This window comes from Corvus kubaryi, unplaced genomic scaffold (assembly GCF_017639235.1).
Source record: "Corvus kubaryi isolate FWS band 111438036 unplaced genomic scaffold, C.kubaryi_AGA036_p1.0 77, whole genome shotgun sequence".
NCBI classification, from domain to species: Eukaryota; Metazoa; Chordata; class Aves; order Passeriformes; family Corvidae; genus Corvus; species Corvus kubaryi.
This window is the reverse complement of record NW_024582064.1, coordinates 390,424-416,480: the sequence shown is the minus strand read 5'-3', so window position 1 is coordinate 416,480 and position 26,057 is coordinate 390,424. Positions and strand designations below refer to the sequence as shown.

The window sequence follows — 26,057 nt, the reverse complement described above, 5'->3', positions numbered from 1 at the left end:
TCTTGCTGCAGGACACACATATTCCAAACACAGAGCAAAGACTGCTGCCTTCCAGATTAGTCACTAGGACTCCTCACAATGTAACACAAAATCATCAACTTTGTATTTTCTGTGGCTCTGTCATGTGGCAGTGGTACCTGACTTGTGCTATGCAGTATTTTCCCAGAGAATGCACCCGGCTTCAGCTCTAAAATTTGCTAGACCAAACTGGGCTAACCTGCATGCCTATAAGAACAGCATGCTCGTGTAAAAGTAAGACAGAGGTGATTTTTGAACAGTTTACGAGCATATCATTCTGATCTTATTGGACAATGACAAAGAACAGGTACAGCCCCAGCCAACAAAACCCAAACTTTCTAAAATCCTAAAGACAGTGTAGCTCAAGCCAAGGGAACGTAAATTTGCTCATGGCAATATGGGAAGAAAAATCTTTGTGATGTAGAAACAGATGTCACTATACATTTTTCATAATGTGGCATTACCCACCGATCTGTATGCATGGTTTCACTGGATACATTTAAATGATATTTCATAAACGTTCCAAATACTCTATTCTAAGTTGTCCTGGGTTGCATTGTATTCCATTACCATCCTCATGAGCTGTTGAAATCAGGTGGGGCAGTGTTTCCTTGCCTCCTCCCCCCAGACTATCTTTCTGTTAATTGCCCATCATTGTCCCGCCGCATGACTCAGAGATAACTCCCTCTGGACTATCTTCTGTTAATGAGCCTTATCAACACTTGGCCTCATGACTCATTACCCCATTGTGAGATGCTCCACCCAGAGGGAGGAACCAAGCATCCCATCATGGATATAAGCTGAGACTCTGAACACCAGAGACAACCCTTTCCACTGGATTTCCAGAGGACAGGAGCTACACAGCCACCACTGGACCTTCTGAGGAAGAGCAGACCCCTTTACTACAGGATCACCGCTTCAGAGGACTGCAGCCACCATTCTACCAGACTGCTACCACCACCCTGCCTAATAGGGACTCAGGTTGTATCTTGACTCTGTCAGTTTGAACCAGTGTTTTCTTTTACTTTTTTTCGTTTTCTTTAATTTCCATTAAATTGTTATTCTGACTTGGTGCCTCCCACTGGTTTGTTTTCAAACTAGTACATAATTGTATCAAAGTAAACTGGGTACACCACAGTCTTTCTTTAAAGTTTCTATTTACATGAAAACTTACAGTAACTAATCTCTTAGACTAGTCAAAACAAACAAAAACCTCAGTATCATTACATTAAAAAGCTCAATTACAGAAAGTCTGACACAGCCAAGATATAATTATGATCAACATCAGACAGAGATGCATAAAAAGTGAAAAGTGCAGTCAGAACATAGTACAGTGAATGTGATCCCAGCTGCACAGTATTTCAATATAATTAACCCACACTTCTTACATAATATAAGTTAAGTGACAGGCAAGAGTGAAGTAACTATCTGCTTTCTGGTATGGGAATACTAGCATTGAAAGGTTATTTTCAACACTTTTTTAAAAGAGCAGGCCAAAAATAAATTCTGGTTGTTTGTCAGTGAGGAGAATCCTCATTCACTTTAATATTATGACCTGTGTGCACAAACCAAGAAGTATTTAGTTATTTTTGTATTAGAGTAAAAAACCAGCAGGTTTGAAAATCAGAGTTAATTCTCTTGTATAGATAGAGTCAGGTTTAGGCAAAACCCAAGAAAACACTTTACCCTGTGATGTACTTGCTGCCCTTTCGCCACCTTCTCTACAGTCTTCTATTTGTGGCAATAAAATCCTACTGAGTTTAATTAATGCACAGAATTCACTTCTTATAGCTGCACTTTAATTACAAGAGAAATAAGAAAAGGTAAAGTATATATTTGTGACAAGGGATATTAGCTACTTTGAGCTTATTAAACAAGGCAAGCAGTGTCACAGCCCTGATGCTGATGGGAATTATTACTGTAGCACAATTTCTGTGAAATATCTCACAGTCAAATCCAAGGTTTATTTCTGCCATAAATACCCAATTATTTGAGCTAGTGTCTGCCCTGAAAGCTCAGCCTAGAAGAGCAGAGCATACCTAGCAGGCCTGAATTCCCCTCCACCCTCAAGTGGATTACCTGTCTGTTTGGAGGAATGGTGGGACTCTGTTTGGCAGCCATAAGCTGTGGCAGCACTTTCTGAAGAACAAGAAAGTCAGCTTTACTGTAGACTGGAGAATCAGAACTGTGACACCACAGCACTTGGAGCACTTTTACTACCAAATGGACACATCCCATTTCTTGGGTTGTGAAGCAAGCATAGAAGTCAGTGCTGGTGCAGCTATGCTGGTAATGGTATCAAATTATAGCTCATTTAAACCTGACTTTTATGAATCTACATAAACATCCAGACTTGAAAAAAAAGTCACCCAAACTAATAGCAAGTGTGATGGCTTCTACTTAATTACAGGTAAGAAAGTCAAGTTTTAGCATCACTGATATTTTAGTATGTAAACAGAAGTGCAAATATTGCCACAAATGAAGTTGCAACCAGGGTAGACTGGGTCATTCATATATGCTGCAGCCCACCTTGATTTAAATCTCAACTCTTTAATTTTTTCTTACCTACATCCAGCTTTAAAAGGCTGAGTAGTAAAAAATGCTAAATGTGTGTAAACCAGAGATGGGATTAGTATTTTCCCCTACAAAAAGATACTACAGCCTATAGATCTAGAATGTTTCACATAGGAACAATGTAAATTCTATGACAAAAGACAAAGGTATTCTCTCATGATTTACAAGCTACGTCAATGGGATTCCTTGGGAGAGACTCTAGTCCTGTACTACACTTGTAAGGAACAGTTACAAAAAGTTCTTACGGGTTTGTAAAAAGCTTATCAAATTGTATTAATTCTCTAGGGTAGATCTTCTCCTGCATAAATGGCAGTAGAGAAGCCTGCAGCTAGAAAAGCAGTAGCACAGGAAACAGTACTATGGATCCAGTCCACTTTTATCACTTACAGATAGGATATTATTTTCTAACATTTGTGAGTCAGAATGAAACTGGAAGGGAAGGACAAAGTCCAACTCCATTCGCTCAATTCCTGTTACCATTCCACAGGTGACAACTCTATTGAATAAACAGTAGATCCCATTTTAAGCCCCTGCAGCCTAATCCATTACCAAATTTAAAATATATACATTTTGAAAATGCATGTACGTGCCCCTTCCCCAGTTATTCTTAAATAGAGAAGAAATCCAGACTCTACGCCTAAAATATTCCACACTTTTCTGTGAAAGAGCACAGTGAGGGGACAGAACCAACAAGCTGGCTCACAAAGGTTGAACATTTAAACAAATAGATCAATAATTTTCCACCTGAAAAAAATTATGAGTTCTCTAAAATAGAACTTTACTTTTGTAAGCTGTTCAAAGACAGTCTCAAGCTTTGAATTATGCCTTTTATTTCCTTCTTATGGATAATGAACACATATACAGTCAGGACATAAGCTTGCACTTGCTTTAATCATGCTGGGTGCCAACAACAGATATGTAAAGAGCAATTCAGCTAATGAAATACAGGTGTCAAGGGCAATTCTTGATGCCCAAGAGAAAACTATCAGCTGGACTCCAACTGCCACAGAAGAAAAATACACATCTCCCATAGGTCCTATGATGACATCTACCTCTGTAAGTCTTAGATCACCTGGAGCACATAAAATAGCACTCAAGCTCTGTATTTGGCAGTTAAATCACTCAGATTGTCCCACTGACCTCACATATCAGTTAAAGTGAGTAACTTTCCAAGGATAAAAAGCTGACTCTGTATCCAAGAATGTACAACACCAGAACCCCAAATTATTCACCTTTAGCAGTGGCACTGTAGAGCTTAGACTGCTACAAATCAATAATGGAAGCAGCGACAGAAAAGCTGCAGGTATCACCACACAAGAGATTAAAATAAAATATGAGTAGCTCACTCCCAGGTGACACGCTCTACTGTCATTCTGGCTTGTGCATATAAGTAAAATATTATCAGAAACATATTTCTGAAAAATTATTCACAGTGGTGCTATCTCAGTCTATTCCATGTGTTCTCTGCCCTCAAAAAGCACGCCAGAGCAATCTTTTATTTGCCAGGAATACCTGTGCTGATTCATGTAACCAGCAAAAAAGCCAATAGCAAAGTGCCCATTTTGAGTACATGGTTCTCTTTCTCTCTTCTCTAATATATCAACAGATAAAGTAGATTTTAGGCACAAGAGAACAAGAAAACCAATTTTACATCAACCCATTTCCCCAGTTTGCTAATGAGAGCTGAAGAACAACACAGCAAGAAACTTATTCCTCAGTAAGATCTGTGCAAGAAATGAAGCAAAGCACTTACCGTGTCTTGGGATTTATCCTTGACATCATAGACTGTTAGTTTTATTTTAGTTTCCTCATAGATGGGGTATTCCGGTGGGAAGGTCACACCAGTCAAAAACAGTGGATCTTTTGTACCCTGTGCAACATGAGTAAACATTCGGTAAGGTAACAGCCGTGCAATGTGTGGGATGTCGGTATGGAGGTACAGAAACCCAAAAGGTGTCAGCTGTCTACAGCAGAGAGATGGGAACAGCTCAGTATTATTACCCAATCAATGAGAAAAACAAACAACTTTAAAAACAAAAAACTTTATCAGGAAAACTAAAAACAAACAAGCAAAAACCAAACAAAACCACAACAACTTCCTGGAAACTTTTTTAACTGGAAAGGATATGAAGTGCTTCTGAGAGCCTAGCAACACGTTTTTAAACATCTCAGCCAGTGTCAGGTTCTGGAATACAACCTGTAGTAACCAAACCCTTCCTTACTCCCATGACACTTTCTGAAAGTACCACAATTTCATCTTAATTTAAATGAATGTCGCAGTTTGACACTGGTTACGCACCAGCACCACAATTACATTCAACATACAATCTTCACTTAAAGTAGCAAAACTAAAGATTTAACTTCCACACACATACAAAAAAGAGCAATCTTCATTAAGTCACAATAATAAGCACATAGAAATGCTATGAAGACTCTCGGTATTGCATTAAGGATATTGATTTGTGGAGGGGGGATTGAAATACTCCTCTTTAGGCAGTACTGAAATAAAATAACATTCCAGTGCTTTGAAACATTATGATTATACCTAAAAGCTGTACACAGAGGTAACTGTATCATAGCAAAAGATATACAATTAAATGAATCATACAAAATGTTGCTTATAATTTCTTAATGTTTAATTATACTTAATTTCCTAAGATTACCAGGCATGTATCCTTAAATTTTCCATTAAGTGAAAAAAAGGATTGTGCATGACAAAGGTAATTTATCTTAAAGAAATAACTTTCTGTGCACCTGCCTTCCCCTCACCAAAGCTTGACTACAAAGCTGAGAACCTTGACAAAACAAATTCAGGAATTTATTGAGGTCTAGGACATTGTGTTAGGAAATGCATCAACTTCTATTAAAAAAAAATATATATAGTTATCTATTCATCTTCTGCACGACATCATTCCAGACAGTCTGCAATGAAGCATCCTGATCAGATACAAGATATTTGAATTAAGCAGTTTCAGGATGGTTGAGGGCTGAAACCATAATAATTTAATTAGTAGTTGGTTGAAAGTAATCACACAAAGAGCTCGTGAAATATTCTCATTGTATTTAACAGTTAAAACAAGCCTCTGATGAAATTGTGTGTGTGTTTACAATGAGACTTCCCTGCTCTTAATGAGTCTCTCCAGTAAGTTAAGTAAGTTACACCTACATTGCTCACTCTTCATTTTCTCTGAACCATTTTTGCTGTTTCTGACACCGATGCTTACAGGGCAAAGTGAGGACTAGCAAAGCAGCCTCAGACAACTTTTGTTGTAATGTATGATGCAAGTTATTAATTATGTTACATAAAGTCACAGACATTACGTACACACATTCTTTTTCCAAATTATAGACACAGGGTAGTATTTTTCAAATTGCAAAAGTATCAACTCTCTAATGGAAAAAATAGAGCAAGAAGCAAATAGGATGACACACCACATAATACACGTATGTTTTTCTGCAATTTAAAAACACCTTCCAAACTTGCTGTACTCTTAATTCAGCTTTATTTTGTATTGCCTTGTCCCTTCATGAGAGCAACCATTCCCTGTTTCATTCTGAACTTATGTCTGGAGAACTGGAATATTCTTCATGCCTCTACTTGGAACAACAGAGCTTTCATGAAAAGCCAAGTTAATTTCTGTTTATCCTGGTTAAATGCCAAGAACTACAGCACACTTAGGTATGCTTTACTAACTGCCAGAGTGTGCTTGTCTTACCCAAGACTATGCACTAACTTGTTTTATTCCACATTCACTTTCTAAGGAAGAAATGAGCGATACATTAATCAACATGTTAATTGAATAAGAAAGACTCTCACCTCCACGATTTCAGTGCTTGAATACCGCGTCAAAATGTGCTCTGCTGGATGCACCACTGAGACTTGGATAAACGTATTTAGCTTCCGATCACGGGTAGCAGCCACTAGATCCTTGCATGCTGGAGACAGTACAAAATAAAATACTCAAAAGCAAACTCTGGGAAAATGCTGTCACAGGCACAGGACAAAGCAGACCATGCTCCGGCTCCAGATTAAATCTCCGGAGACAAGTCGATTTAACAGAGGAAGTCCCTTGGAAGTAACCTACAGAAATAGGAAGTCACATGCTGCAGAACTGAGCTGAGATCTCGTTTCCACTAAAAATACTTGCAGCTTCTGCAAAGCTCCCTGTCAGAGGCTCATCAGCTCCAGTCCACAAGCGTGCGTGCGCATACATGCACACTTGCACACGCTGCAATAGTAGTTAATTTTACATAAGCACTCATTTAATTTGCCCACAAAATCTCTCTTAGCAGCCTTATTGGATCCTTTCTTGTCTGACAATTTTCCCAGTTACATGACCGTTTCAAACACGTTCTAAACCAGCTAATTGCTATCAGTAGTTAGGTTGGCTTATAGAGCTTGTTACAACTTGTGAACTTAGCAGAACTAGTTTTCAGGTATATATCTACATAACTAAAAGCAGACAGCAACATAACCAATTCTTTCATCAGCGATTGGTATATAAATGGGAATTGCATTCTGCATATATAGCATCATTATTAAAACTCATTCTACCTAATAGAGAAATTCAGTTCTGGTTTAATAATTAATTTTTATCCTGGGCTTAGAGCCATGCAGGTGACTGAGATCATTCTTTAGACCAACACACCTTGTGCCTTCAAACTGAAAGGGTGAAAGCACTGAAAAAAAAGGAGGAGAAAATAAATAAATAAATGCACCGTTAGCTGCTCCACAGAAGGGATGCAGATTAATGGGACATGCATTGGCTCAAAAGCAAAAACCATCCACCTTTCATTCTTCCCTAAGGAATATACAGCAGTGAACACTGCGGTGAGATCTACCCACAGCTTTCTGAAGGGTAACAAACTACCCTGGAATCTCAGAAGCTTGAGGCAAGCAAAGAAAAGCCTTCTGTTTCAGAGAGGGTAATTGTCAAGAAAGAGCTGAGGGTATTTTCTATGAGCCACTGCCTACCAGGGGCTTCCTCAAGTGCAGCTGACCTTTAACTTTTCAAAAGGTGAGTCAGATTATCCTCACAGCAAGCGAACTTGCTCTGATGAGAAGCCAAGGCTAGAAAAACTCTGATATGTACAAAAGACCAACTCAGCTTGTTTTGTACCTTTTTTTTTCCTTTGGGCTTGAACCTGCTGCTGGAGTAAATAAAAGGAAAACTGGCTGAAGCTTTTTTACCACTCTTTTATTACAGTTAAAAAAGACAGGGAGACAATTAAATCTAACCTTCAGGGATTAAAATTTTTGCTTTAGTCCAAATTGCTAATACATAGTCTCAAACTGACCCTATTATAATTTGGTAGAAAAAGTGGGATAAGCAAAAAAGTTTCTGCATGATGCAATCTTTACGAAACAGCTGATGTAACAGCATCAGGCTCAAATAGCAAGTTGCCAGCAAGTCTTTGCTGATAAGACTCACCATATTATTAAAATGACTGAATATTAGCACTACTTGACATCACCTGAAAAATTACGTAAGTAGACTTACTGAAACGCAGTTGCCAAAGCAGACACCTTTTGACATTATTTGACATTACTTGACTTTGTCCTCTCTAGAGCTGATCAAAGAAGTAGTAGAGGATCACTGAGATTTCCAAATACAGCCATTTCTCCCCACAAAACCTGATCTCATGCCACCATACAACCCTTAAATATTGCACTCTATAATAATTTTTTTAGAATGTAGCACAGTTTCAGAGGAATGGCAAGAGAGCTCATGTTCACTATCAGAAGCTGGAACAGAGAGACAGTCACATTTTTCGCACCCACCACAAAGGAAGGCTAGCCAGCTCACAATTCAATGAAACACAACAAAAGAGAGAAAAACAGAGAGACACAGACACTTAAGAAAAATAAAATTAGATCCCCAAAAAACACTACCAGTGACTCTGGTAAGAGCCCTACAGCTGAACTCTTGCAAAAAGTACTAGTGCATGATGAATGGAGCTAAAACCCACACAAATAATAGTTTGATCTACTTGTGGATTGTCTCAAATACGTTATCTAGATGTGACTGAATCTTTTAGCTGCCAAGAGCACAGGCTTTTATCTTATTGAGAAACCTTTAACAATAGGAATAAGATTTGCACTAAGTGGTCACCACCTTGGTGTTAGCTGAGCATAGGAGACAATTTATTTCTGTGACAGTACTGCAATCCAGTCATTAGATCATTTTTCTTGTCTAAAGGTGGCTTAGCAGCATGATCTTGAATTTCATTGGATAGAGCTGACAGGAATATAACTCATCTGCATATCTCCAGTAGGGAGGATCAGCATAAAGCATCAGAACTCTTTGGGAGACACTGGTGCAGAAGGATAAATGAAATTAAATGAAACCTGCATCTACTTTGATGACAGTGTTATTTATCTCTATTGTGACACTGGGCTACTGCTGTTCACAACTCGCCTTTCAGTCAGAGAGGATATTCAATAAAGTTGCCCTGGTAAAGAACACAGAAGCTGTCTGTTTAAGCCACAGTGCATCACTTCCCTTCAAAACAGCCCAAATGAAAAGTTTAACAAAACAAAAGGATTACTTTTAAGCTGACGCCAAAGAATAAAACTTGTTATATCCTGTTCACAGCCTGGCAAGCTTTACAGCCCCATGCTGCATTATTGCCCTTTGAACTATTTTACTATCAGTATCTCTGAAAATCTTAGGTCTTCAAAGAAACAGACCGGACAAAGTGAAACATTACACAGTTAGGAAAGCAGACCAGCTACATGTTATATATTTAAACGTGTGTTAGGTATTATTGGCATACTACTTAAACAGAAACTGATCAAAACGCAAGCATTCTGAGGCTGTTTCCTTAACTGCGAATGTAACACCATGAGAGCAGGTAACAACAGGTAACAACATCAATGCACTTTCCACCATAACCTATGCCCCAGCAGACCACAGGTCAGGTTACTTCTCAATACTTCACCATGTCTGAATTAATTCTGGAAAAATTCATCAACAAAACTCAGTGAAATGAAGTGCCAGCTTGTACTTACATGCCAAAAGTATGTGAATCTACTCATTGTGACTGTTGACTCAGTGTGTAAAAGCCTGAGTCATCCATTCCCCTGGTGATCCCACCACTGCTGAGCCTATCAGCATACAATGAATGTTTAAGGAAGAACTGCATTAGGAGTAAGTTATACTTTAATATCAACAAAGAAAAAAGTTAAGATAGCAGGAAGAAACAAATCCTTTACTGATATTTCACTGTTCTCTGTGCTGCACTGACATGATGGCTGTGCTCTTTGTCCTTTTGTGTGTGCGCCCATGTAAAGAAGTGAAAGACTGGTTACTGTTTCCTCATGGGATCTTGGGGGATTTTTTGAAAATGTTACTTCTAGAGGAAGAGAGTACAAAGAGAAAAACTAAAAAACTCAATTACTATATAACAATAAGAAGATAGGAAACAAACAAAAAAAACAGCCGATCGAACCCCAAAATAGAAATAGTCTGGAGATTCGTCATCTACCTTCCCTGAAACTGTAACACTTCTGCCCAGGCACTCAGTACTCTCTGCTCCAAGCACAAAGCCCACTAGAGCCAAAAGAAATTAATCTGGTAGAGAAATAGGGAGATGCAGCATCTCCCAGAACTGAAAAAGATCCAGTAGCTAGAACAAACCACATGGGCAGTGGGAATGAAAGACATCCCCAGCTCAGAGTTCACAGAGTTGTTTGGGAAATGAGCCAAGGAGGAGACCAAAAATTGGGAAATAGCATTGAAATGGAATTGCTGTTTTTTCTAGTGAGAAAAAATACAGTATATTGTCTTCTCATACTCTGGATTCACACAATGCATGTATTAGCCTACATGACAGTTTCCAAGATAGCTCTTTCTTTAACCAGTAACAGAAACATCATTTCCCACAGCTTCATTCGTTCCCATATTCCAAACCAAAACATATTCCAAGGGGCTGGCTAGGAACAGGAATTAACAACATAGCCCTGTTATCTCCAGGGCACGCTATTTGGTACGCTGTCAAAACAACAGAAAATTAGTAGTGTCTGCAGACCAGGGGCATGGGAAAAGCCTGTGTCTCACATGCACATATATAGGTGAACATAATGTTCAAATTTTTATTCATTTCATTGACAATGCAGCAGCATTATTATCCCAAAGCAACTTAGTTTATAAATAATAATGTACAGTCTGTCTTGATAAACGAATTAAGTAAGGTGTAGCTACTCCTCAGTGGGCAAAAGGACATGTTAAATGAGGGAACACCACACTCAGACCTGTGCTACCAGCAGAGCACTGAACAGGACACAGCTTGCTTTCCTCCACCCTGGGGGGGGGGGGGGGGGGTTGGGAAGGGTAGGGAGGTGTAAGAGAAGAAAGTGCACACCACCACTGCTTCTGCCTTTGCTGAAAAGGAATACCTTGATTCAGCAACATGCAAAATCTTACGAATAATCCAATTTTGGAACATACAGGAAAGCTTTGGCCGTACTTTTGAATTAAGAGTGCAAATGCAACTGCGAGAGGGCTGAGAACTGAACAGCAGTGTGTTCTCTGCATGGCAAAACATGCCTGAAAGCAACCGAGATGAACATTTGAGGATGGGCATTAGCACAGAATGGTGTTAATAAGCACATCTGCTATTGCTCCATATTCACGGTGTCCTGCAGTGGTAGGGAGGAGAAGAGAAATCCAACAGGCAGGAATTGTGCAGCAAGATTCCTTTATTTAATTGTTTTACAAACTCTTTTATAGACTTTTTTCTTCATAGTCTAATTGGTCAAAGGATCAGCCACGCCATAGGGTGATTGGCTAAAATCCTAAAACCTCCATTGTCAAAATATTTTCCTACTGTACCATAAACAAAGCTTTGCAAGGTTGCAGATGTTCATAGTTTATAGAACTCTACTATTATCTTCCGTGAGAGAGAAAAATATCTCACGGGACTGGAAAGAAGCAAGAGAAATTCTTGCTAGCTGCATATTTGTATCCACACTCCATAATAAATCTCATTAATTGGTTTATTATAAATACTTCTGGGGGGTCCCATTCCCATGCCAGCAGGAATACTTCAGTTTGCTGATGGGGACAGAAAGGGACAGAAAGAACAGAGAAGTTTCTCCCAAATTTGCAATGTGGACTCCCAGAACAATTCACCATGCAACACTAAATGTCAAAGGGTGAGGCCACAAAAATTGTAATGTCCATGTTATCACAAAATGAGGGCACAGCTACGTAGCCATGCAAGAGCTATGCATTAGAAGGGACACTCTTTAATATTGTAGTGGCCAAAATAGATGCTCAGATTCAGGTGAACTCTACAATGAAAAGAAATGCTATGGAACAGAAGAATACATTTGGAGCACATATACAAATAAGTAAAGATCCACTGATTTTTACCTAAGAAGTTATTCAAGATCGCTGTTCCTGTCTCTGGGGATGAGACGCTTCTATAAAAATAATGTATCTGTTCTCTGGAACATACAGCTGGTTGCTAAAGTAACCTAGTTATATTTTCAAGGAAATGCACGTACATAAAACAATTAGTACCCTTCAGGGACGTCTGCAATAAATAGCAGGAAGAAAATTTCTACCAACAATCCAAGGAGAAAGATGACAGGGAAGTCTTACCAAATGAAGCATGAAAAAGGCTATCTTCTATGGCATTTCTGCAAGTACAGGTTTTGGGGGAATAAACCCCCACAAACACCAAACAATACTAGCAGTACTAACTGTAAATAATATATCAATATACTGCCCAGAAAAACATCAGTCATTACCCACTTAATTTGCAGCTAAAAGAACATGATTATTTATGAGTCATTGAAATAAGATACACATAAATGATGCTGGGGGGAAATGCTGTATGCTGATGGAGGGTAGGGATAAGTGATCGTGGCCACGAGTTGAGATGCCAGCTGCACTCATCATCTTATTTGCAGATGAAGTGATAAATCTGGTTAGAATCACCACCATGACAATCAGAAGTGATCTCTTTCAGAGTAAGGCCTGTGTGAGTGTGGGGGGTGTAGCTGCAAAGGAGCTTTGATCCCAGCTCAGGTGATGGAGTGTGAATGCCAGAGTGGCTCCTGGATGGTCAGAAGGAAGGTCAGGGAAGTTTCCTTAGCAATGCCATTTCCTTAGCATTGCCATTGCCAGTATTTTCTGAGCAGGGGTTTCAATTCTTCTGACATGCTAGAACAGGCCTATTTCCTCTTACAGCTCTGCTATTTAGCCTGGACAGCCCCAGATACTTAGGGGTTTAAGTATGATAGATGCAAGAGGCTCAGGAAACAGGCTGACTGGATCAACACACAGCTCATAGGCATCAAATCTGCACTGCAGGAGCGAATGCACGGTTACACGTGTTAAGTACCCATCCAGAGCTATTTGCATTTGTTGTGCATTGATCTGCCACTACCATCAGACAATCTGTTCCAGCACATTCACACTCCTGCTCCAGCTTTATTTACAGTTGTGGAGAACTGAGTTCCATAATCTCTGTGCTGTACACTTCAGCTACACAGCAGCAACAAGAAGAGAACTTCCAGCTTGGCTTAGAAAAGCTGTTTCCTTAAGTAATGAAACAAACTGCTCTTGATCAAGATTTTAAAACTCTTTTAATTTTTGGAAATGTGCCTGAGAATATGTATCTGTTATCTCTTTCAAGTAATTACAAAAATAGAATTTTTCCCAAAAAGACTGCATTTCCTTACTGAGCACACTGTGACTCTAACAGCACAGAAAACTCTCTGGAGATGCTGCAGTATTCTTGTGACAGAAAAGCAGATCTCTTGCCGCTTGCTTTAGATTCTCAACTATCCTCTTTACCTTCTGTTCAAAACTATTCTACTCATGGCACCACCACTTAATGATATTTAGACTCTGACCTTCAGTTTTCCAGTGAGAGAGATGAGAAAGAAGGGAGGGGGGGCAGGGGGGAAAAGGGCTTGAAGCCTTACAAAAACTTGCTACACATTATTACATTCCAAAATATTATCATATCAAAATCAATTTTGATACTGCTATTCCAAGGCTGCAATTTATTTTGGTGTTGTTGCTATTTCAGAATACCACAAAAGGGCTTAAATCTCATGGAAACAGAGCTAAATGCCATTTCCTCTTTCACCTTTTCCTAGTACTGTCATATCAAGTATCTAATGAAGAAGTAATCTTGCTGTAATTTCTTCCACAAATTTATCACTACCCAAAAAAATAGAGCAGTTACGAGTTTAAGTACCAGATGAAGAATCAGAAGAGCTGCAAATAGTAAGCAGACTTCCATTTTTCTTTGAACTATGACCTTCTTTATACCATAAGCTCACAGAAAACAACTAGAACCTATAACCATTTCTTTCAGATTTTATAAATAAAATATATTCTGCTGATTCCTAATATTTTCCATCTCTTTGGAAATAAAATACATGTAAAAAATACACCAGCAATACCACAAGAAGATGAAAAAACCAAAAGTGCCAAGTCTAAAAGTTTTCGGTCTGCCACATCTGTTTTTATTACAACAGCATGCATTGCTTCCTTTGACATGAGCATTTATTTACTGCTGTACAAGTTGTCAAGTGCAGCATTACATGGTTTGATCCTCAGTGTGCAGTATTACTTTACAACACTGTAGAGACAGGATTTTTCTCTTATGTAAAGAAAATTCAGCTGTTGCTTAGCCTGGCTCCAAATCCATGCCCCCATACACATCTTCACAAGATACTTTCAGGCTTGGCGAGGAAAAAAGCTCCCCTTTCAAAACAAAAGCAGACAGTCAAGCAACACAGGCCAGCAACTACAGCAGACAAGAAGGTTCAGCAAGAGCTCTAAACAACCTGAAATCTTTTAGGATACTTCTTTGCTGCATAACAGCTGCTCTGGCTTCTGGGTGGAAGTCCAGCTACAGGAGCCCAGCCCTCATGAGGGAGTGATCCACCTGGAGCTGGGACAAGATGCCACCCAAACCAGCTGATGTTAACATTGACTTGAGTACACCTAAGAAATGCTGCAGCTTTAGAGGCTGCGTTAAGGATTTTTTGTAAAGTTCTCTGGAGCCAGCTTTGTAATTAATTGTAAGCTAATTGATGTGTGGGCACAGCTCTGATGCCCATGAGATTCTGCTGGTGAATAAAACTATTAATTCCTTCATTAAGTAAAAATGTTACGTAGTAAAGGTAATCAAATCAAGATGCCAGGACAAGAGATGCAGTAGGGACCTGTATTAACAACAGTAAGTCACAAAAGAAAAGACAGGCAATAATAAAAGCAAAGCTATAGGTCTACTGTGTTACTAAACAGCCTTAAGATTCATCTGTATGAGAAGAACTGTGTTCCTTCCTTTCATTGTGCCAAGAAAGGGGACAAGAAATGATGTAGTTTTAACTTCACAAATATTAAAAAAAAAAAAAAAAAACAAAACAAAATGATTTTAAAACCCCACCAAAACCACCTCCTCAATATACTCTAAGGGAAGACAGCAGGAATGTTTGAGCCCTTTAGTACTCTACATGTGTAGTGCTGAAAAGAGGTAAAATATGGCCTTTAAAAAAAAAGAAGGCAGTGTATGATTTTTCTTTTTTTAACCCCCCACTCTGCTGGGATCCTAAATGACAGGCTGGTTCACAACTGGTTCTCACTGCATAGGGTCTGATGTTGAAAACGACTAGTGAGACAGGCTAAAAAGATGGTCCTTCCAGAAAACACAATTCAAAGCACTGACTAATCCCTCCAATATGCCAGAGGTGACCTTTTAGCAAAACAAAACCTACACTCTGACATGTTTCAAAGGAAAGCAGACTAAAATGTACTTCAAAGACAAGGCAAAAAAGAGCAAGACACACTTTTAGTCAAAGTAGAAAATAGATTTCTGCAGTCCAGAACAATCACTTTTAGCCCAGTAATGATTAAATTTCCTGGTAGGAAAATGCTTGATAAATTTTAAATAATCTGCATTCAAGCTGCAATTGAAAGGAAAAGATGTTCTAACATAAGTAAGCTTTGTTTGAAAAGGCGGCAGTTCTGGATTAATACCTAAATTAGAGGTCCAAATAAGAGACAATGCTTAACTCCTGAGCAGTGGTAGGGAGGAGAACAGGCAGGAATTGTGCAGCAAGATTCCTTTATTTAATTATTTCACAACTCTTTTATAGACTTTTTTCTTCATAGTCTAATTGGTTAAAGGATCAGCCACCCCATGGGGTGATTGCCTAAAATCCTAAAACATCCATTGTCAAAATATTTTCCTACTGTACTATAAACAAAGCTTTGCAAGGTCGCAGGTGTTCATAGCTTATAGAACTCTACAAATATCTTCTGTGAGAGAGAAAAATATCTCACGGGACTGGAAAGAAGCAAGAGAAATTCTTGCTAGCAGTATATCGTATCCACACCTGAGAGGATTTCGAAGCAGTCATTCTGGCCAATAAATTATGATTGCTTTAATAGCATGGGACCTGCACGAGATAACAAAGTAAAGGAATTTAAAAAAAACATATATTTGTATTTTTTCACATAAATGACAGAGTCCAGAAATAATAAAAGCGCACAGGTCAAGGGTCATGTCAGAGGACGAGCTTCAAGGAATCCATCTCCCATGAGGATCCTGCATTTGTTTACTTGAGCATTCTGAAGGAATAACCTTTACTCCTAAAGTTCTCCAAAAAATGTATCTCAGCCATGAGAAACCTGGTGGTACAGACAAACAGCCTTCTAAAAAGTACAGGGTGAAATACACCATAGTGACTGTAGCTGTTGTGATCACCTAGATGTTATTTTAAAGTAACAATTTTAAAGCAGCACATACATTTCTGTTTGCAGTTTCTTCAAAATCAACACCAAGCTCATTTCCCCTCCAAGATACTGGCTCATAATTATTACTCTAAACTTCCAACTCTGCAGTTTGTATTTTGAGGAAGATTTTAAAGGGGAGACATTAATGATTTCTACAAAGGAGTAAGGCCCAAACCAGAAAATTTGATCCTTATACTATAAATATATACTCTCATTTCCAGCAGAAGTTTCTTCAAGGGTGAAAAATGGCTATTTACACACAACAATAATATGTTTTAAACTGCCTTGATTTTGATGTGCTGACACATGTAAAGACATAGCTGACTTCTTCACAGAGATATAATTTTAAATTATTTCCACTCTTTGTATAAGGAAATATTATTTAAGGATTAAAAGGAAACAAAAAAAAAAAAAAAAAAAAAAAGGAAAAAAGAAAAAAAGTCTTTTCTATGTCTCTGTAGAGAGACTCCCTGGCAGATTTGAGATTTAAATCCAGAATTACCTAGGTATTGCAGCTCTTCATCTCAAAGTTGAAAACAGTGCTAGCCCACTTCAGTTTTTAAAGCAGTTCATTTACAATCCTACAGCCAACAATCCTCAGCTTCTCAGGTGTGAAGAATTCTCATCTTCAAGGAACACTAAGACCAAATTCTTCTTAACCCATCGTAATGAAATTCTACACTCTTTCAATCTCTCAGAAATCAATCTTAAAAGAAACAGGATTCCAGATTGAAGCTTTAGCTTGTTTTGAACATTGGCACAAGATTGAAGTAAATTTTAAAAATGCTTCTTTATTACTTACCAGTTTTATATTCCACATAACAGGCAAAAACCATTCTAAAAAAAACAGTAGATCATAATAATTAAAGTGTCCATAACTGGACTGGAAAATTTATTAGCCACAGAGTGTTGGGGTAAAACAATGAAGAAAAGCATTCTTAAGCTTTTTGTTTGTTTTCAGTAAAGCACCTCAGGTCAGTCTGCCAGTCATGCTGCATTTAGTGTTGTGTGGGATTTTGTGCTGCTACATTTAGGAGAATTCCAATTTTCTCAGGCCCTGCAGGAGAACCTCATTTTTGTGTCAAATCTCACCACAGGACATGCACTTCAGAGTTTCCAAAAATAAGTACATCTGTAACTAATGTGTTCAAAAGTGGAGGATGACTTTAGTCTTCTATTAATTAGATGTTTTTCTATTTATGTAACTGCTGTTTCCACATATAAGGATTAAAAACAAGTCCATTGGGAAATGTTTTATGATATGAAAGTATTACTGCAATTATTTCTACAGGCATATTCAGAGATGTATTTAACAAGTGCCATTGAAACATGTTCAGCTAACGCAGCAAAGTACCATTAGAGTCAAAAAAGTCAAGAGCTATCAGGTTTTGAGTTATTAAAAATGTTTTCAGTTAATATATTATTGGCCTAACAACACACAGTTCCTTCATTTTTTGTTTAGTCATTAACATTCTGCATAAGAAGCACCAACTCTTTGACTACTGTAACCTGTAAATAATTTGCTTGCTTTTTGTCTTCCAAATAATCTCTACCCTTTCGGAATTATGAGGTGACTTTACCTTCACAGAGAAAGATACACAAGGAAAGAGATGGGTGGAATTCTCCAGGCAATTTTTCATGAAGTGTTCTAGAGTCTGGGCTAAAGCTTAGAAATGACCAAGTGCAAAAAGTGACAGTAAAAAAGTTGAACATAAACTCACAACAAGCCAGAGATATTCACGAGTGGGTTTTAAACCAAGTACTCTGTGCCTCCACACACCTGCTACCTGGCTTTGGAGGTATTTTAAGTCCCCAGGCATTTAAGCTTTGAACTGTAAGAGGTCCCTACACACCTGCAGGTTGGCTCCTGGGCACATCCCGACTGTCTCAGCCCTGATGACACGGAGCAGCTCCAAGCCCACCTCTGGCCCTGTCAGGATTTGAAAACCACACACCTCTCCTGACAGGCTTGGGCTGGCAGGCAGTGGCAGGGCACAGCTGCTCGTCCGCATTCTGCAGAAACATCACTGCTGATTTCCTTCACAACACACCCGGCGGGGTGGCTGAAGGAGAAATGGTGCCAGTGCCTCTCTTGATTCAATTGAGCACTGGACCAGATAGAGGTCACACACAGGGCAGATCCACAGGTTTAGCATTCTGCCCACCTCTAATGTAGCAGCTGCAAACCACAAAAAGCTGCAAACAACTACACAAGAGAGAGGAAGACTTCAGAGTTCTGCTTGTATCCACTCAAAGCTGTCTCACCTTGACTGTAAAGTAAGGAATATTTTCCTGGCAGCAGGCATAGAGGGCACAAAAGATAAGTGTAATTTGGTATTTTACATATATTATTTTACATTCCAGTACCACTGAACTCAGGTCGCTGTCCATCATCACTCCAGAACTGAGGTCCACCCCCCTGGAAAAAGGGCACTAATCACTTAAAAGTCATCCTCAGCTTATTTTGTCTTTGACCCAAATTCTTTTATTCGCGGAGAAAGGGCTAAGAGTCTCAACTCAGGGTAAAAGTCCATTTCAATTTTATTCCTGACCAACACCACTGCTGGAAATACATGTTTACTAAACATGTTTTACTTCAAGCTTTCATTTTGCAAGCATTCCCACTAATAAATCTTCCTTGAGAGAATATACAGAAAAAAAACCCAACATGTATACAGAAATTCATAAAAATGAGCATCAATAACATCCAAGCCAAAAGCATTCACAAAACTAATTTAACAGTAGCTCACCCTGCCCTGTCCTGACTCTTTGCCCAAAAAGCAAGGCAATTCAGGCTGATCTGAAATCCTTTATGGTGTCTTCAGTGTGCCCTACATAAGGGCTTAATAACAATGCAAGGGTGGAATTTCCCTAGAACTGCCTGAGTCCACACAGATGGCAATAATTCTAAATAGTCTGATTTCAACATAACTATAAGTGATTATTCAGAGATCCTGAAGAATTTTTAGATCACAAGTAAGGTATCAACCACAGTAAGGATCAACAGATACCTTACTGTCCATATACAGTACAGAACATTAGAGGAGTCCATGTCAAACCAATCTCTACCAGCTCTAAGCAGCCTCGAAACTCTTACTGTAAAGTTACTTGACAAATCCCTGGCACAGAGATCTTAGAATCAGCCCTAAGCTTAACAATCCCAACCCCCCTGCCCAAGCAGGGTCAGCCACAGCAGGCTGCATCCACTTGGGTGTTCACCATATCCAAGGACAGAGGCTTCACAACCTCCTGAGGTCATCTGTGCTAGTGCTTGACCACCCTCACGGTAAAAAAAGCATCCCAACTATCCCTGTCCAGTAATTCCAAAATAAAATTTATTTCTCGTTTCTGCCTAGAAAAAATCCCAGGACTGTAAGGGACATTAGGCAGCAGCAGACAAAAGTAAGATGTCAGCCACTGAAGCACACAACCAGGAATACTAAAAATGGTTCTTCAGCAAACTTAGTGGTACACACAATATATTTTTTAAGTAGATACGAAGTTTAAAATTTTAATGCTACCACACTTTGCAGTTTGATGAAAAAAAGAAGCACTGTTTCTAGAAACAGTGTAGTTTTAAAGGATTTATGAAGCTGTGGAGAAGACCAACATCTATTGCTGAAAACATCGTGCAGACACTGTATGCCTTCTGAGCTTCCCTGACAACAGCATAGTTAAGGAGCTTAAAAAAAAATCTATTGCATTCCAAATTGTTAAAATGTCAGCTTTCTGGGAGGTAGGGAAAGGTTGGAAGAAGGCAGCAGGGCCAGGACTGGCATCCAAATCTCTGTTGTAGGTAAGGAAGTCTTACAGAGCTTTCTATAGCAACAAAGGGATAACTCACTCTTATTTGGCTTGTTGCTCTCTGCGTACAAATGTCTGCAATAGAAAACATTCTCGGTAAGGACCTAAGTAGTCCTCTTCATTCAGACAAGTTTGCTGGACCCACAGAGAAATCAGTCATAGATTTATTATGTACCAGGTAAGCACAAAGCCATCCAGCCACTTAGGGGCTGTCCCTGTGGATGCGTGGTGATCCAACAGGACAGTGCGCTCAGGGCCAGTCTCACTGGGGACATGCTGCCCAGAAAATCTCCTTCCTTGGCAGAAAATTGCCAGGTAGGCCAAGGTTCTTCCCTTTCCAGCTCAGCCACTGAACTGACACACCCTCTCCCACTCTCTCTCTCCTGCCACTCTGACATCCTAAAGCCTGAAGGTGTAAAGTGCTACACATCTATGCACACATAAACAGCCCCAAAAGTCAAATCTCCTACTCTGAGATCTACCACACCTACGTGGGATCCATCCAAGGGAATCTGAAGAGCCTTATTTGAGAAAATCATGTTCAAATATTAAACTGGAAAGAGCACACAGATTGGCAAGAAAAATAGAAGAAAGTATGCACAATATGAGGTATGTTTTGGGGGAAAAGCAGGAAGAGAAAAATAATGATGAAAAAAGAGCAGCAGCATGTGCCAAAAATAACTTCTCTCTCATGCAATGATCTCTAATCCTACTTTCCTATGAACTAGTTTAAAAATACCCTGGAAACACAAGTTTCCCGTTTCATCAGAATAATTGAAAAAATAATGTCACATTCACCAGAATGCCCAATACTTCAAAAGCCAAGCACTATGCTTGTGGAAATACTAAAGGACAAATTAAGGTATCCACTGAGTTATTTGTTGGTGGTTTTTTAATACCTAAGTGAGAAAAAGTTTATAAGATAGCTCAATTTTGAGAGAATTGCATTAAATCTTTACCTACATCTATAAATTCTCAAGTAATTCTGAAGCCCTTTCCCTACATAGCTTTCAATCAGCTTTACAAATTATCATTATATTACTGGTGGGTGTTTTACCTCAGAAACTAGAAATAGTTCAGGTAAAGCAACATGGAATGAGGTAGATGAATGCTAAGACTGAGCTCTTGTAATTATCTGTTTCTCACTGGGATACCAAGCTGGCACCCATCTTCACAGAAAATATCACAGTTTTCAGCATAGACACAACCTTACCCCTTTGAAATTTTGGATAAAAGGAATTTTGCAAACATGAGGCATCAATTGCAAAGTCTATGAGAAAAAAAATGTCATAGACACAAGAGCAGCATTTTCAGTATCAAGAAAAAAACTGATTTTACTAAGAAGCCTACCAATTTTATTTATTTAAGATTTGAAAAAGAAAGGTCCTTCTTAGTCTTATCCTCCTTTTTTTTTCCCCCCCTGGACTTATAAATGCAGCAGTTTTCTAACTGACAAGATTTCAGAATTTGTACATTTCTGACAGAATTTAATCCTATTATCTGCTGCATCATTTGAGAGCTAAGATGATAAACCCCCATCTCTCAGAATGGTTAAATTCCAAAAAACCCTTTCAACTGTTAAATAGCTTTTCAAATTCAGGTATCTACAAACTTGTCTCTAAAGAGATTAGCCACAGCTGTTCAAAATTTATCTCTAGATAAGTGTTTACAGCAAAACATGTGAAAGTCGCTATGAGACTCTTTATGCTATTAGATTTAGAAGTTTCCCTTAGTCACTGCCCTGATTTATACATATTTATATTTACAAGGTTGTCATCCACTTTCTCCTCGTAGTTCAAATACAATTTTTTTCTTAAAAGCAGAAGCTTCTGGAAACAGGAAATACTTCAATTTCATGGAGCAGAATGGAAGAAAACTGCCTGAAACTCAGTTTGCACCTGGGTTTAATGCTGATACCCAAAACATCCTCACGCTCCTTACTGCTTGCATCAGCACATGATCAGATTCCTGTAAGTCCATCATACTGGAATATACTCAGTCAGTAATGATTTGTTCCCTCATGCTGGTTCATCCTCTGCTCTGACCCACTTCAGAGCAAATAAACACCCCTGCATTTAATGTGCCCACTGTGGGGACTAACTGCTACATAGCACCCTGGAATGTAGAATTTTAATCTGTAACACCTACACAGAAATTTAATTTACACAAGTCAAAGCTGGTTACTGAAAATCATTAGTATCAATGGATGCTGACAAGTTGGAAATATTTCTGTGACTACTTCCATCAGGAATTGCTTCTTACTGACACAGAACCAAAGTAGATAACACACAAAAATGAGTAATGCTACGCTAGATATAATGGGTTTTCAGCAACAAAACAGATTTTCACATATATGAACTACATAGAATAGATATCTATATAAGTCTCTATATAGATAATTCCACAAAGAACTCCATATAACTGTAAAGTACATAGTATTCTAAACAGAGTTTTCAGATTCTCTTAAAGTGCAAAAAGCAGGGAGAACACTAACAGACCATCTTCCCAAGTTTCATTATTGGGGTTTTTTGAGTCCTTGCATATTCAGTGCTACAATTAGTACAGATTAATATTTAAGGACCATGACAGCATCCTGCTTCTCTATCTGCAATGCAAATGAAGACAATCTCTGCCCTAAAGGGATTGAAGGATAGACTTCTAGAATTACAGTACCTACAGGTACAGATTTAAAAATCCAGCTTAATTCTCTAGGACTCAAACCTACCATAGCTGAAAAAAACCCCAAACAAGTACATGAGGTTTTGAAAAGGATTCTGGTTTTAAGCTCTTTGAGGTATGTGTCCATGCCACACACACCCACCACCCCACACACCCCATTTTCTGGATTTGTTTTTTCCAACATTTTTTCATACATAATGCATTCTTAAGAGAGGGTTTAATATAGTGAACACTATAGGTTAGCATATCAGGATGGTATGATACATTATGCATAAATTGTGGGGGAATACAATAAATGAAATTGGAAATCCAAACAGAGAATGCAGGCTGACACTGTCAAATGGAATGCGACAACCTTCCTCAAGGAAGCTGGCTATGCCCAAAACAGAAGAGTCATGCAAGACTGGAACAAGGCAAGATTTTAAAAGGAAAACACACCAATACATCCACTTCGTATTTTTAGTTACTTCAGTAGTGAGATTATGACTACTTTATCACAACAAAGCAGCCTGAAATTACAAAGTCTTAATGGTAGCATCTAGAGAGTTTTGGCCTTTTTTTCTGACAGAGTATGCAACACGCAAAATTTGGGAGTGATGCTTTCAAGAGGTGCACAATGATGAAGGAGCAACACTTCAGAAAGCCCCAAAAGGTTAAGTTCAGTGCGGCGAGGGCTATCACAGAATCCCAAAAGACTTCTCAAAAGTGAACAAAGTACTGTGGGAGGAGAGGTGGATAAAAACATGATGTGGGCTCTTGGCAAATCCATCCTCAAATCACTTTTCAGCAGTGTTCACACAATGTCTGCATATAATAAAGCAAGCCTGCTGTGAGTGCCACAGAATGCAGAAGCACAGCAAGAGCTGACTCTCCTCAGGGGTCACTAACTCAACATCACTCATCGATTTGCTGGATGAGCATTATCCATCATCGAACACTTCTAAGAGAGGTGACAGCATGATGTGAAAGGTGATAGGCGTTCACTACCTTAGAACATTTTTGGAACACTGTTTCACTTGTTGCTTTATCTGCACTGAAACCGCATGCAAGTTAGCTCAAGTTCTCCTGCAGAAGTGGGGAAAGAAGAAACTCCTCCAGGAGTTGCTGCAAAAACGTTACAAGTCCTAAGTCAAAACATGCCAACACAGTCTCAGACTGGGCTTGAATTGCTATCTCTTTGGGAGGATTCCTTTCAGTCAAAAAAGGACTCATCCTAGCAACACTGAGTTACTAAGAATAAACTGCATTTAAAGCATCTTATGCAGCAGTGCAAAGGTCTCAAAGCAGACAGAAGCCAAATAAGTAGTTCCCGGAGGAAAACAAGAGCATTCTTTCCAATCACATGGTAGCTTTTCTGCTTCCTGAATCTTTTCTGTTCAATTTGTCTTTTATTTACTGTTTGTTGTTGGGATGTAACAGTCTCTAATATATATCACTAAAACTAAAAAAAAGCCTGAATAGCTGGTTTGGTGGAAGATGGAATTTGTGTGGGACCAGAAAAAACTCAAGTAAAATTCAGCATATTTTTACAACAGCAAAGAGCAAAATGAACAAATAAAATAAAATTTAAAATTCACGAACCCAGCCTTCCTTTTTATATTTTTGCTGCTATTGTTTCTAACATGGCCAACACTAAACTTTTTTTGAGGGATAAATACCCCTCAGCAATAAGTGACACTGTGAGTTTGATTCACAGAGAAACGATCACTTTTTAGATTTACTCAAAAGTGAGATGATGACCTTTTTACTATTTTATTTGGCTAACACAACAAATATCACTTATTCACCAACTCATAACTTGAAGCAGAAGGATAACCAAGTTAGATGGGCAAATTCTGCTGGGATCAAGACTGGCTTCAAGTCTGTGGTATGGATAAAAGAAGTCTTTCTGCTTATCATTCTTCCAGGAACAGCTGCTGCTGAAAAAGCTTCAGATTACGTTTCAGAATTGGAAAAATCATTTAGTCATGCTCTTTGAGCAGCATCAATGTACCATTTATGTTCAGTATGCAAAGTTAAATCTGCTTCAAGACCTTTTGCAAAGGGATGGCATCACAATATCACTTGGTGAAAAATAAGACCATGGAGAATAAAAACTTCTGCATTTACAGGTAGACTGCCTTTGTATCAACCCACTGTTTGGTAAAATGAATAAACAAATAACCTAGAAATTTTCAATTTTAATTCTTTCTAGTACTTGCTGAAGTTTTCTGTGAATTGTGCACTATTTAACGAGATTTTGTAAAAACAGAACCACAAGATTTACATTATTCTACACTTTGAAAAGTACCTAGAGGTTACTCAACAATAGACAAGTCCATCGAAATTCACTGCCCTAATATATTTGCAAGAAAAAAGAGTGCTTTTGGAAATGCCAGACAGGTGCTGTCATTAAAATTACCACCTGAATATGCTATGATGCGTGCAGAGCCATTCCTTCCTATACAGCTATTTTGATTACTATTACCATACCACAACCACCATATCCCTTGCCCTCTCTTCACAACTCTAAGCAACAAATGAAAAAACACTAAAATTCTATTGGTTACTGAGAGAGTAACTAACAAACATTTCTTTTTTTTCTCCAATTTATTTCTCCATATTAACATCATGTTCATTACTGAGTGCATGTTTCAGCATTTTGACCTCGAACTGTGCATTCTACCCTGCTCCCTCATTTTTCTGATTGTTGCAGTTTTCTTGTGCTGCTTTGCCAGTTCCCTATCAAATACCTTTAGAGGTGCAGGCTCTTGAAAACTTCTCAATAGCATTCATCAATATGCACAATACAATTTATCTCCCATAACCATCACCTTCAGCTGGATTCACATACTTCAAAGTAGCCGTGCTACATCAACGTGAAGTCAGGAGCCTACAACATATTTAGTTAGATCTGGGACTCAGGGGCTGGGGTATTTTAGAGAAGCAACCAAGAACAGCAGCTTCAAAATAAACATCTATAAAAGATCTAACCCTGCATACTTCAAAGTCATGGAAAGATTTTTATCAGCTTCACTGGTTTGTTATTCAGGCCCAGTATCTGTTTTGATTCCTTTTGCTCTGCTCTTCCCCTCTACTCAACACCCTGCCCAGGCTGTTGTATCCTACTTCCTAATGCTTCATGGAATTGCACACTGTCCTGGGTTGCAGTGTATTCTATTACCATCCCCATCAGCTGTTGAAATCAGGTGGGGCAGTGTTTCCTTGCCTCCTCCC

At 38.7% G+C, this 26,057-nt stretch overlaps 1 protein-coding gene across 8 annotated transcripts in view; it reads right to left on the bottom strand.

The window, feature by feature from the left end:
- The window catches only part of INPP4B (inositol polyphosphate-4-phosphatase type II B), a 315,266-nt gene that overhangs the window by 170,715 nt on the left and 118,494 nt on the right, over positions 1-26,057 (bottom strand). For 7 of the 8 annotated variants that reach the window (XM_042051970.1, XM_042051968.1, XM_042051973.1 and 4 more), the window contains 2 exons: positions 6,410-6,528; positions 4,346-4,462 (listed from right to left, as the gene is read on the bottom strand). The exons of the other annotated variant lie outside the window; for it this stretch is intronic. In XM_042051970.1, coding sequence (XP_041907904.1) covers positions 4,346-4,462; positions 6,410-6,528 — 236 coding nt within the window. The remainder of the gene's footprint in view (positions 1-4,345; positions 4,463-6,409; positions 6,529-26,057) is intronic. 8 annotated transcript variants of the gene reach the window in all.